General features: G+C 33.6%; 2 protein-coding genes and 1 long non-coding RNA gene across 3 annotated transcripts in view; all 3 read left to right on the forward strand.

Annotated features, from left to right (window-relative positions):
- On the forward strand, positions 1 to 375 carry LOC109583739 (uncharacterized). Its single transcript, XR_002185684.1, has 3 exons — positions 1 to 17; positions 66 to 99; positions 158 to 375. It is a non-coding gene; the product is annotated as an uncharacterized LOC109583739 (long non-coding RNA).
- Positions 376 to 526: 151 nt separating this feature from the next.
- On the forward strand, positions 527 to 6,949 carry LOC109583755 (uncharacterized). The gene is made up of 13 exons (XM_019999201.1): positions 527 to 688; positions 1,957 to 2,021; positions 2,401 to 2,673; positions 2,972 to 3,259; positions 3,374 to 3,459; positions 3,676 to 3,880; positions 3,939 to 4,337; positions 4,383 to 4,445; positions 4,536 to 4,695; positions 5,798 to 5,959; positions 6,097 to 6,166; positions 6,302 to 6,457; positions 6,569 to 6,949. The coding sequence occupies exons 1-13, from the start codon at positions 669 to 671 to the stop codon at positions 6,839 to 6,841; spliced, it is 2,220 nt and encodes a 739-aa protein (XP_019854760.1). The 5' UTR covers positions 527 to 668; the 3' UTR covers positions 6,842 to 6,949.
- Positions 6,950 to 8,838: 1,889 nt separating this feature from the next.
- The window catches only part of LOC109583730 (uncharacterized), a 9,159-nt gene continuing 3,763 nt past the window's right edge, over positions 8,839 to 14,234 (forward strand). Inside the window, exons 1-9 of the mRNA XM_019999175.1 lie at positions 8,839 to 8,920; positions 8,968 to 9,552; positions 9,602 to 9,678; positions 9,728 to 9,962; positions 10,011 to 10,397; positions 10,449 to 10,535; positions 10,608 to 10,670; positions 10,712 to 10,746; positions 10,797 to 11,058. Coding sequence (XP_019854734.1) covers positions 8,872 to 8,920; positions 8,968 to 9,552; positions 9,602 to 9,678; positions 9,728 to 9,962; positions 10,011 to 10,397; positions 10,449 to 10,535; positions 10,608 to 10,670; positions 10,712 to 10,746; positions 10,797 to 11,058 — 1,780 coding nt within the window. The 5' untranslated portion in view covers positions 8,839 to 8,871. The remainder of the gene's footprint in view (positions 8,921 to 8,967; positions 9,553 to 9,601; positions 9,679 to 9,727; positions 9,963 to 10,010; positions 10,398 to 10,448; positions 10,536 to 10,607; positions 10,671 to 10,711; positions 10,747 to 10,796; positions 11,059 to 14,234) is intronic.

Below are 14,234 nucleotides of genomic sequence, written 5' to 3' on the forward strand. Positions count from 1 at the left end.
TTGATGGATCTGGACCTGTTAGTTTAATTTTATAATTTGCTCAATTATTAATTTTTATTATCTAGGCTGTTAAGCCTTGCAATTTCCTGGATCCATCATGTGCGTATTTCTTATTAATTTTTTGATTTGCTTTTTTTATCAATTTCTATTTCTACAGTTGACAATGAAGAAGACTTTTTGAAGGCCGCTGAAATTCAGTTGAAACAATTCTACCAAAGATGTACACAAAGGGAAGGAAATTTCAGACTTCATTTGGGTTATAACAACGATAAAGAAGACAAGTTTACTCTTTTCGTAGAAAAAGAACTTATAGATCAATAATTTATTAATAATTTTGTAGAAAAGTGTGTGTCATTGTGTTAATTTTTAATTTTAATGATCATTAGGATTATAATCAAAATAAAAGATCAGCAGCAAAAAAGCAAAAATTGATTTTTAGCTGTACTGTGCGTGGGCGAGCTCGAGTTGATTTGAGACTGGGCGTGTCATTTCTATTATTATCAGTTTCAAGCTTCTCTGCTGCAATAAAAAGACAGGTTAGCCTGCAGAGCAAAAGTAATAAACTGGATCTTGTCTACTGAGGAAGCGGTGAGGAGATAGGGAACCAGCAATTCGTTAGTCTTCACTCGTAACGTGTGAGCAATATAATATCCCAAGCTAGCTGCAGAATGTCTCGTATTCCCACCAAGTTAGTTAACACACTACTTTTAGCATCAGTCTTTATCGTAATAATAAACCGTCAGTCAGTATCTATGGGTATACAGTATCTGTTCAATACTTCACTTTGTCTATATTTCACTGTGTTTGTAATTGGAGGACTGGGTTGTGGTTACATGCCTCAGTACAGTCACTTTGTAATTGTTTGTCTATCTCTTCCTTCTTTCCTTGTTTTTATTGCTTTAACTTCTCAATTGATAAGCATCTAATTCAACATGCACTCTTGTATCACACCATGATCACACACACGCACACACACTCATCGCACTGTGTATGAGGTGCTGTTACTATTAGCAGCTCATTATTCACTCAATTAACACATTAAACAGTTACATTGAGCTCAGTGTTTATCAACTGTGTAACTGTACTTACTATAATGTGATAACTCCATGCATGTACACGTTAAGGGCCTCACATCAATAGGATTTATTGGATTGACAGATGTAATGCTGTGGTAAGTGTACATTCTTGTGTCTAGCAGTTCTCTTTGATGAGTAAAATGCTGTTCAATCTTGTGTACATGGCTGTTCCGTTGTATCTTGGCATGTTCTTGACATTAATTCATTCAATAATTCAATATTTAGTCTTTACTCATTGCAATTGATTAAACTAAACAATAGATCATTGATATGGTATAAGATAAACACTGTGCATCATTGCTGTGTCTTATTTTGTTTTTAGTCTTTGCTCATTGCAATTGATTAAACTGAACAATAGATCATTGATACGGTATAAGATAAACACTGTCCATCATTGCTGTGTCTTTAATTGTTTTTATTCTCATGATCTTCAGACTAACCAGTTCCTTATAAACATGTTTATCTAGTTTGACCAGATTTATGTCTTTTTAGTAGTGGGTACAACTAGTTGGTCAGTGCTACCTGTCTTACCTTATATAGAGAGATAGTAGCTCTACTATTATACTGTACTACTCTTGGCCAAACTTAGTGACCATTTGATGGGATTCCCTCATCAAAAGAAAGCAAAAAACCATACACCATATGTCCTGATTGATGTACTACTACTAGTAGACAGACAAAATAAAATTATTAAAAGTTTTAAACCCTCAGTTCTTGATCAAGGACAAAGTGCAAAGCAAAAATTAAAAAAATTAAAAAGCATAAAAATGGTTTACTTCCTGTTCTTGTTTGCACCTCAAGGTGTGAACAAGGTGTCAAAATTAACTTGTAATTTTTGAATTTTTAACTGATTTAAAATTTGGTCCACTCTTTTTTATAGGATACCATTTCTCCCATACTTACTACTCATTCCATTGGCATTGCTCTCAGTTGTATATGGAGAAAGTAAGTCATTTGTAGCAATGCATGTAAACTATGTACATGTAGGAAAGATGAGAAAAAGTAGAGGAGGAGGAGAGAGAGAGAGAGAGTGGGTACAACTATTTGGGTGTTGATGGATTTGACCACTACAAACTAGCATCATTAATTATGTGGTAAATTGGTTTAGTACATGTCCAATGTGCTACATGTACTTGAGGTTTGGGTGTGTATCATTCCTATGATTCTTCCTAACATGATTATCACATGTTTGTACACTGAATAAAATAAACTCTCTCTATTATGCCACACTAGGTGGAGTACTTGTAGAATAAAAAACAATACTGTGAACAAAGAACTGGTTTAATATTGCTTTGTCCCCCTCTCTCCTTCTCTCTCTCTCTAGTAATAGTACCTCCCCAGTCACTCAATACTACAGTTGGTAGTAATGCCCCATTCACTTGTGTGGCCTCTAATACACTAGTTCTTGGATGGACTATCAATGGGCTGCCAGCTATAACATATAATGCAGTACCTAATGACACTCATAACTCATTGGAGTATACTTCACTGCTGACAGTTAATGCTACTGAAACACTAAACGGATCCATCATAACCTGCCTTGCTATTTCTTATACACACAAGACCACCAATGTCTCAGCTATACTTCTAGTACAAGGTAAAATGCTAGCTAATGTGTATTAATTGATGATAAGTGTATTGTGTTACAATGGCAGGTAGCATTAAATATGGGATTATATGACAATATTTTTTGTAGCAATTATACTGATTGGGTTATGTTTGTTTTGCTAATTTTATAATCATTGTATTTCTCTGTTTTGTTATTACTACTAGACTAATGTGACTTGACATCAGATACTACTACTCGTTGTTACTATCCTCTCCCTCTTTCTCTCTCTCCTTCACTCTCTCCCTTTCTCTCTCTCTCTCTCTATCACTCTCTTCTATTTTTATAGGTCTATTAGAACCAGTTCACAATCTAACTGTATTACGTACAAATTCATCATTTATAAATATCTCATTTATATCTCCACACACCCTGCTTAATGTCCCCATCACCAGTTATCACTTACAATTGAATGGTGTATATACTAACACTACAGAGACATACGTACTATCCAATACAACCCTATCATCATTAATATCACTGCCTTTTCAGTGTGAGTTGTATAGAGTCAGTGTCACTGCTCAAAATGGAGCTGGGTATAGCAACAATGCAACTAGAAGCATTAACATTATTGAAGGTAAACTCATCCTTAAATTAACATGTGTGTTAGTTACTTAAGTTTTGAGCCAATTCAAATCATATGCAAATTATTAATTAATGATCTTATTTCTCTCCTTTCTTTTCTTTATAGTTCCACATATAAAAGCTGATAGTGTTCAGTTATTCATTTATAAATCATCAGTTGATTCTTTGCCTCAAGTTAACATCAGTTTTAAGGTAATACTCTCCTTTCTTCCTGTCTAAATCTTGCTTGTTCAACCTTGTTCATGTTCAAGGCTAAACATTTATTCTTATTATAAAATTAGTGAGTCATTATCACGTTATGATTATTGTAAAGAAGTCAATTTTCACACATTAGCAATCAAATTAATAATAAATAATTATATTATTTATTATTTATAATTATATATTATTATTTATTTATTATCATAGATTATTCAACCTAACTGTGCTTCATGGCTACCTCATCATGTTAAAATAAACACTGGATACCACACCCACTCATTTGGACCACTTCCACTCAAAAATGGATTTGTAGAGCTAGTTTTGCTCAATTTGACTGAAAACAGGTTTTATCAACTCGTTATGTGGGACGAGAATGGAGGTGGAGTCAGTAATACTGCTAACGCAACAATAAGTAAGTCATTTTTAATTATTTTATTTTTATTGTTATTTTTATTTATTTATTTTTGTAGGTAGTTTTGGGGTGCAAAATGTTAGCGTTAATTCCCCCCAAAAGGGGGTCCTGTGCATATCTTGTTCCTTTATGAAGGGTTCCAGTGATGTTGGTTGCTATGCTGAACTGTCACACACAGTACATACCACTGGTTACACTGCTGTTCACATTAACCGAGGGAAAGGGGAGGAGTCAGTTAGTGGGTGTGTCACTAAACTAGAAGAGGGTCTGTACAACATTGCAGTATATGATGTAGAGACAAATGGAGAAAGAGGAAACGCTGCTGTTACCCTATCCAATATTATAATTAATAATAATGATGATGATGATGATGATAATAATGCAGTTACTGCTACAGTGCAATCTCTGCTACCTTCTCCTACAGTGAGTGACTCTGTTAGTAGTCCATCAGTATCAGGTGAGTGTCATATGATTGTCATGTGATATATGTATATACATGTAGGTCCTACAACTACTGGTGAAGTATCTGGAGACACATTCTCTATTCAGCCATTTAGAGATGCTGGTATGTATATTGCATTTATGTGCAGTTGATTAATTATACCTTTACTTTTCATTGTAATGTATTTTATTTCTTTTTTTCTTTTTATTGCAGCTATAGGAATAGGAATCTTATTAATATTAATGATAATCATATTATCAATATTAATAATCTATCAATTGAGAAGGAATAGACAAAGGAAGGTGTGGGAGACAGAGAGGGATCATGGAACAATGAGGAGATCAAACTCATTCCAACCTCAACCTACCAATGAGTGAGCCCCTATTAATTAAGATACTTAAAAAATCAAAATTTAATTGGAATCAGCTCAAACTTTCTGCATAACACGTGTACATCTATATGCATCAAAATGAATTATAAAAATGGAAAATTTTTACCAAGTGATTTTTGGCGAAATTTGGCCAACGAGCCTGTACTATAGTACAGGGACTTTAGCCCAATTTTTGAGTAACTTTAAAAATTCATTAAAAAATTCAAATTGGATCGGAATCAGCTCAAATTTTCTACACAACATAAGTACATGTATATGCATCAGAAAAAATTATAAAAATGGAAATATCTTACCAAGTGATTTTTGGAAAAATTTGGCCAACGAGCCTGTACTATAGTACAGGGACTTTGGCCCAATTTTTGAGTAACTTTAAAAATTCATAAAAAATTCAAATTGGATCGGAATCAGCTCAAATTTTCTACACAACATAAGTACATGTATATGCATCAGAAAAAATTATAAAAATGGAAATATCTTACCAAATGATTTTTGGCAAAATTTGGCCAATGACCCCGTACTATAGTACAGGAACTTTGGCTCAGTTGTTGAGTAACTTTTAAAAATTTATAAAAAATCCAATTTTTATCAGAATCAGCTCAAACTTAAAACACAACAAAATAACATGTATTACACTGGTGGATTCAGAAAAATTGAAGGGGGGGTTTCCATTTTACTTAAGTGGGTGTGGCTCGTTACTTTTAATTAAATTTAAGTGTTGCTCATCAATTTTAATTACTAAAATGGAGGAAAAGTGCTGCAAAAAACTGCAAAAAGAAAACTTCTTCTGCCAAAGGGGGGTTCCATGGAACCCATGGAACCCCCCTAGATCCACCATTGTATTATGCATTAGAAAAAAATTTATAATGCAGAATTTTGTTCTCATTTTTGATACTTAAGTACAATGTACTATAAAACAAGATTTTTTGACCAAATTTTGAAGCAACCTTAGCAGTTTGTAATATTTAATAATAGGTGATTTATCCTTTTAGTTAAAATTTTGAACCCTAATTACAGACATATTACAATTTATCATACTATTACCTTAAATACATTATACAACTTTATTTTCTCTTTCTCTCTCAAGGTATGAGTGTAGACCAGTCAATGAATTGGAACGTGAAGTTACTCCTTCAACTGTCACTAGTGACGAGACCTCTCCATCGTTCGCTCCTCCTCCTGCTCCTCCTCCTTCATCTCTCAATACATCATCACCATCAACAGTAACTACAGACCTACCTTCACCAGAGTAAGTCATTCTCCAGTGTATAGTACTTATAACTAAAACTGCCTACAAAATATTTTAATGCATATAGAAGATGAGTAAAAGAATGTTTTCCAAATATCAGCTTTAAAATTATTGATTTTTTGCAATATTTTTTATAGTTCACAATCAGACACTGGGTTAATATTGAGAGATAATAGTAATTCATCAGTACAACCACAGACTACAAGAGTAAGCCCCTATCATTATGAGACCTTATTTATATTGCATTAAAATTAATGTACAGCACACATTACAGTGTAGCTAAATGCATTATTACTTAGTGTATTTGTAGTTGCTTTATGAATTTTTAAAATCAATTTCTAGTCCTCATTGAGACCTACACCAGTATTGTCAGCATGGGCTGCAGTGAATCAGTTAGCATCATTACCTGTAGCTGATGAATTATCACCTCCACCATCCTATGAGTCAGCACTCAATATAGCAACTGAGCCATTTGATAGACCACAGAGTGTCATAATAGTAAGATACATATTGAATTTATTATACTGTTTGAATACTAGTCATTCATTGTGATTGAATGTTGATTATTGTGATCTTCACTATTTATGTTGTCTTTCTGTTTCATTGTAGCCTTCAAGGCTAAACGTTTCATCAGAAGCTACTCCACCTCTTTCAGCAAGACCAATTGATGGTAGTGAATATGCTCAGTTGGACTTCCCTTCCTCCCCTCTTCCTCCTCCTCCTCTTTATAATGATGAGAATTGCTGGTATAATCCTCGACCTGTTGTTACTATGATTAATAGCCCACCAGTTATCAATGGAGTACAATATTCAACAGTATATACAACTAATAATCTAAGAACTGGTTTTAATAGAATAACACTCAATCATTCACTTGTGTAATAATAATAAAAGTATTGTATAATGATCGATGTTGTGGTGTATACACACATATTGCAACCTTTATAATTATCATTATAATTATTAGCTTGTGTTTCTTGTTATCCTCAACTGGTCAAGTTTGCCATACGCTTGACATTCTGATACCTTTACTCTTTCTTTATCAAGTTTACCATATGCTTGGCATTCTGATACCTTTACTCTTTCTTTATCAAGTTTGCAATATGCTTGGCATCCTGATACTTTCACCTTTTCTTCTAATTCTAACACTTTAAGGTGCTGAAGTTCTGCTTGTATTTGTGCAATGCTCACTTTATTAAATTAAACTATAATAATGGTTTATTTTTCCAGTCAGATGTAATTTACTTAGATATAATAAAGGTTTGCAAGTTCAACATCGAGATTCTCACTTTGATACTCAAATATTTCTCTTTGATATCCTCCACTCCGGGCTCATTTCACAACAAGTTGATCCACTCCTCACTGAATTGGTCCTCAACCCACCATGCGTTCTTCCCCCGCTTCCCTCGTCTGTGGAACTCATTACCGCCTGTCAGTCTCTCATTATCAATGGCTCACTTTAAAAAGGTTATTATTAAATATTTTACAGACAAATTAATTAATGATTTTAATCCTGCTAATGCACACACTTTACACACTGTTTGTCCTTGTAATATATGTTCATGCAATTCTCTTCCTTCAAATTATCTCTCTCCCTCTTGATTTTTATATATGTTCATGTAATTCTCTTCCTTTTCTTCCTTCTACTTTCTTTCTTCTTGATTTTGTATTTGGGTGTCAGGACTAGTTCCTGGCATTCCTTCAAGACTATTTTATCAGTTTCTCTCTGCTCTCCTTCTCTTTATTGCTTGTATTGTCTTTTTAGTCTTGTAAAATGATAATAATAATAATAATAACATGTATGCATCAGAAAACTCATAAAAATGGAGAATTCTCTCGATTTCCAAATTTGGCTTGTGACCTCTTAGTCTATGACAGATTACAAAATAATTTGCAAAGTCATATACAGCTCATGAATTTATAGTTTGAACACTGAGTTCAAGCTCATTGCTGAGACATGTGGATACTGGGGATGGCATGTAAGCTACATACTATTCTTTTTAGTTTTCAAATCTTTTCTTATATATAATAGGCTTTTTTGTCCTTCAGTTAATCATTCTAATAGTGAGTGAATAAGTTTTTATGCCAAAACTTATTATCCACTTAGTTAACTATGACAAAAAAGGTTGCTTTTATTTATATTATTTGGGCACTTGTCTATGCAAGAAAAGGAGACTCAAGAGAGTGGTAGCAGTTCAGGAATTGGGGGACCCATTTATTAAATTTAATATTGAGAAATGGAAGTCTAAAAGTGAAATATATAAAAGTAGAACTGTGCACTATAAAAATAATTGAACTATAATAGACTACACTTGAAATAATATATCAATGCATTTTTGTCCCTATTGTTAAAAGATAGTTATATACATAATCATACATACTTTTAAAAATGTCTGTCAGGTACTGTGACCCAGGGAGAGTCAGGAATTCACTATTATTAGTACTAATTTCTCCAGCTCAGCTTTTCAGTGTTCACTGTGTACTCCTATAGTGTGTACTGTGCAATAAATCTCTTCATAGATATACAATGTATAATATAATATGTGTTTGTATATCCATGATCTCTTTGACTCGCCTGTCTCCTCTTTCTAAAAATATAATGGCTGTATTAATGAACCTTTTCTAGTCTATGACTGAAATTTCCGTCAAAAACTAGATCTATAATCTTTTATGAACCTGTTGCATTGTTCCTACAGCTTAAAATAGTGTATTTTTTTATGCTTGTATCTAGATCTAAGTGAGCAAAGAGGACTACATCTACTATCTAGCAGTTATCTATTAAAGCGTGGGTTAGATGATGTAGATAGCGCCATAGATATTAGATAGCGCTTTGAGGTTGGGTTGTCAAAAATTATAAATTAATTTCAAAATTTGAGCTAGCGGCTGCAGCAACAGGTATAGGCTTTACTCTCATGTTTGTGATTGTGTTGCTGGTAGTTTTCTCTGTATGTATTGCCACAGGTTAGTTCGTAGACTGTCATAAAGCCTAGATTAATCTAACATTTTAGGAGGTGGCAGTGTAGAAGTCACCTTCACTTCATCTCCTCATCCTTCTATTATTGCTGAGGGGGATACAGCAGTCTTCTACTGTTCATCAGATCATCCAACTGTTCTTATCACTTGGTTGTTAAATAACATATCAGCTTCAACATTAAATTTTACTTCACTTGGTGTCATTGCTAATGGAGGAGGAACAACATCCTCTTCTCTCACTATACCAGGACTAGTGGATCCATTCAATGACACTGAAGTACAATGTGTTGCATTTGGATTTGGTATTGGAGACTTTAGTCCTTCTTCAGTGACACTGAAAGTACAGGGTGTCCCAGCACCTGTTGATAATTTAACACTGTCTTATGATTCTTGTTGTTATACATTTTCCTGGATAGCTCCTTTCACTCTGCCTGGTTTTCCTATCTTGAATTACAACATTAGCATCACTAACAATGGCATGATAATAGATCAAACAAATGTCTCTATGACACAATCGACATATTGTCCTCCAGAGACTGGCACTCACACAATTAGTATAGCAGCTGTCAATGAAGTAGGAGAAGGAAAAATAAACTATCATGAATTTGTTGTGGAAGAAAGTATGTTACTTTAATTACATCAAATAGTGATCTATATTATTTATGGTAGCTGAAATTCGTGAGACTAAGCCTATGGATCGATATATTGATTTTTATCAAAACCAAATCATTTCCGTAAAATTAGACGTAAGTATAGATCTATTTATAATGAAGTATGATAATTTTATGTTTTAAGGGAAATGAGAAGCTTAGTGCAAAATTAAAGAACTGCATAATTGAACTTATTGAACTAAAGTCTACTGATGATAGCAACACCATCTTTAATTCCAGTAACATCACTGATGATGGTTTGGTAACATTTAACATTTCAGATCAATCAGCTGCTGATAAGTTTCACAATGTCACTACTCAAATCACCCTTGACTCTGGTCTTGTTGTTCATAGTAACAGCAGCAATCCTTTGTCCCTCAGTAAGTTTTGATAGCTGCCACCTTTGTCAATGCTTTATTTTACTTTAGGCTTCTTTGATGTCTCTGGCTATGAAGTTCTGTCCAAAGTCAGTACTAATGTCAGTTTTCAGTGTACATTCTTAAACGGATCAAAAGCTGCTGGATGCTGTATTTTTATGGAAGAAATGAAAACAGGGAAAAACTATTCACTTGATATTACAAGACTAACAAGAGAGAATATCACAGCGACAGGGCATGTAGAAGACTTTGTTGAAAGTGGCAGTTATGATGTAGTGATATATGACATTAATTTTGATGGAAACCAAGCTTCAAATCCTGCATATTCAACTACTATTGTTGTAGCATCAAGTACTCCTACCCCTACTGCTGGCTCATCCCCTCCTGTGATAACAAGTCCCACCTCTATGCTACCAGCCAGTCCTACCTCAACCACTGGTATGTGACAGATACATCAAATTGTCTTTATTGTAAAATGTCTTTTTAAAGGAGAGGCAAGTAATGACAATGGTGGTGTGATTGCAATTGTTATTGGAAGTATTTTTGGAATAATATTTTTTGGCATTATTCTTATTGGTAAATTATTCCTATAGATATTCTTATAAATATTAATCATTATTTATTATTATTCCATTAATGTATTTATAGTGCTAGTTGCTTTTGTCTGTTGGAAACATAAAACTCATTCTAAAGAATTTGAGATTAGTAAAAGTAAGTATAAATTATAATTTTTATTTGTGATACTGTATTAGGAGCAAGTCAAGATGTAAGTAACGTAGAGCCAAAGGTACTCTTGAACATTAATAAATACTATTGTTGCTAAAATGTGTTTGATAGAATACAGTAAATTATGTAGATGTAGAGCAGCCAGGTTCTAATGCACCAGCAAATCCTCCTCCTCTTGAAATCAGCAAAACTGTTTATTCTACAATACTCCCAGCAAACAACCAGGCCCAGCATGATGAAGAGTATTCAAGGTTAAACCACACGTCTATTCAAGAATCCTCTCAAGGTCCTAGTGACTATTCTACACTTGAGGGGCAACAGGATCAAACTGGTTCAATGCTGTATGATACAGTTACTGATAGGCCTATTCAAGGTAAGTTGCATATAGACTGGAACTAAATTAAGTATAGTTTTATTAATTCAAACCAGCAGTAACCGTCCCAAGTCAATATTCTGTGGTTTCTAAAGAACATATATGTTAAGCACACAAAATAAACTTTAAATATTTTTATTTTTTCTTGTTTTTAAGTCTTGATAGTTGTATGGTTTTACTACATGACACAGTGGGTTGTCACAGCACTTTGTTGTGGTAGTAGTACTACTATCTATAGTAGTTTTGTACAAATACTTATAGTATTCAAAGTATTGAATGGCTACTGGGAACTGTGGTAATTATCAATACTGTAGGGAAGTACCAGTCTACTGGCAGCCCTTATTTAGTAAAAATTGACTTACTGTAAGGGAAACTACACAAGTGTAGTTTTGTGTACATTGCATGTAGGAAGGAAGGGCAGGGAGTGACATGTCAGTGATATCTCATACATTAAAAAAAAAGTAAGCATCTAAAATTGACAACAAACAAGCAATATACACTACCTAGATGTAGATATGCCTTCTAACACAAACAATATTTCATAAGACAGATTTCTTAAGCAAGAAGTAGTTGTATGTACAATTTACGTAATATAGGACGATGAGGTTACCTCTTGTATTGTGCATAAGCATACACTATCATTATTTGTTATCGAACAAGATTTAGTTTTTTGTAACTGAACAACAAAACACAACGCTACCTTCCTTGCTTACAGTTAGTGGGGGAGGAAAAGAGGGAGGGAAAGTCACTCTTTGGGGAGTTACTGAATACCCATGATGATGATAAGAAGTATCACATTTCAAATTGAGAGCATGAGTATAGTTATGATTAGTCAACAGCATATTCATTTCTTGTAAACATGAGTAAAAGTACAATCCTCCAATGACTAATACTGGCTTATCAGAGCAAAGGATTACATTGCATTAACATCTACAGCTGCATCCATACATCAGCCAGCTATGTATACACCTGTACTGATAAAACCCTTCATCTCATTCAATTGTATGGTAATTGAAACTGACATAGCATCTGGTGTCTATTGCTTAATAAGCTGTGGTCTACCATCAGAGTTGGAACATAACCCACTATACTATTATAGTAATGAAGCAATACAAAAAACCAAAGTTGCAAAACATTACTCGTGCATTTACTACACTGTATATGAGTTGGCAGCATGACTTGACATTAGGTTTGTGTTACGCCATATGTTTACATTCATTTTCTGTTTTTTTTTGTAATAAGTAAACTATATAATAAATCATGTAGTTCTGTGTGTTCAATAACAATGAGCTCAATTACTGATACATCAATGGTCATTGTCCTACTAATTGAACTATACATAGATCTAGACATGACTATAAGCTGTCAAGATACAAGTGTAGACTGTGTAGTGTCTAACAATTAAAGTACATCTGATAACAATAAAAACAAGTCAGACCTTTCTATTGATATTGATAGTATAGGTCTAGGTGGGTGGTCTTGATGTATTGAAATTGGGGTTAATGGGGGTTTATTATCATTTTGATGATAGTATAAGCAAATAAAAATGATGTGATGCCAAATTTTGTTTATATTGGCGACTCATGCAATATAAATACTATGATATACCATGTACTGATGTAGCAAGGATGCAAAATTAATTTTGATCAGAATTGGCTCAAACTTAATGCATGACATAAGTACATGTACACGTGTATATGATGCATCAGAAATAATTATAAAAATGAAAATTCTCAACAAGTGACTTTTGACAAAATTTGGCCAATGACCCTGTACTATAGTACAGGGACTTTGGCATTTTTGAGTAGCTTAAATAATTTGTAAAAAAATCCAATTTTTATCAGAATTAGCTCGAACTTAAAATACAACACAAGTACATGTATATGTATCAGAAAAAAATAATGCAGAATTCCCCTTTATTCATTTTTGACAGCAGCTTTAAACATTTTTTAAAATTCAATTTCGATTCTCATTTGGCTCTAAGGAGCTTATGCCTCGGACAATTAGTATGTCATGCAATTTTTGCCATGCCACGTTTGTTATAATCATACAGTGTGAAAAGCTAAACTTATAATTTCAAATTTCCAATCAATTTATTCCTAAATATAAACACCCCAGCCAAAGTTAGCAATAGATTTAAAAGCATTTTTTTCTAAAAAAAACACGCCCAAATTTATTCAATAGTATAATAATTAATTAATTAGCCACACCTAGTGCATGCCTTGCAGTTCAGCCACACCTTCAAATAATTAAATAATAAATTGTTATAACTATTTTTGAAAGTCAAACACGCATACTGGTAATTATAACTCTAGCAGCTTATTTGCAAGCTGAAACTCATTGACAAGATCTGAGTGCGTTTAATAAAGTCTCCCATGTGAATGGGCGTGTAGCAAGATCCTCCCACAATTGAAACACATCACTTATTCCTTGATTGTTCTCCTCTATATCATCAAGCTGGGGAGGAGTCAGTGCTAATGCCAATCCCACTTCATGTCATTTACTTGTTAAATGAGGAATGACATGAAGAGATAGGTCTTTGTGTGTTAAATCTATTGATAAGGATAATACATTAAATTAATGTAATGTTAAAATGCAGCTAATATACTATAATATTATGTACTTTTTGAACAAGAGGAATCCCATTGACAATCGGTGTCCTGTCTAGGACAACACTAGAATATTGATCAGTTGCTACAGAACTTCCAAGACATGACATTTGCTGTCCCACATTCAATTGAGAATATTCACCATGATGTCATTGTGGTGGCTGTGGCTTCATTGTTGCATCACCATTATGTTGACATTTATCATAGACAGGAATTCCTTCAGTGTTAAGTCTGGAATATGTTCCATCATTAGGAAGAGAAGGATGAACATGTCCACGATTGTGTCCCAGTATGTCATAAGTTTCTGTGATCTCAGGTTTGATATCAGAGTAAGCAGATGGGTTAGGATCATATGTTGGCGACACTGGAAGGGCATTAATTAAGATCAGGCTCAATTTAAATCTAGTTCAATTAAATCTAAAATAATATAAAAAGAACAATAATATATACTTATTGTGACTAACTGGGTTATTTGGTGGAGCTGAAACATAAATGCTGCTAGTACTAAATGGTATTTTCCCTTTTTCTTTTTACTATAATATCGAACTGTGAGGCTAACACTTAAGC

Source organism: Amphimedon queenslandica, unplaced genomic scaffold (genome assembly GCF_000090795.2).
Source record: "Amphimedon queenslandica unplaced genomic scaffold, v1.1 AMPQUscaffold_13285, whole genome shotgun sequence".
Lineage (NCBI taxonomy): Eukaryota > Metazoa > Porifera > Demospongiae > Haplosclerida > Niphatidae > Amphimedon > Amphimedon queenslandica.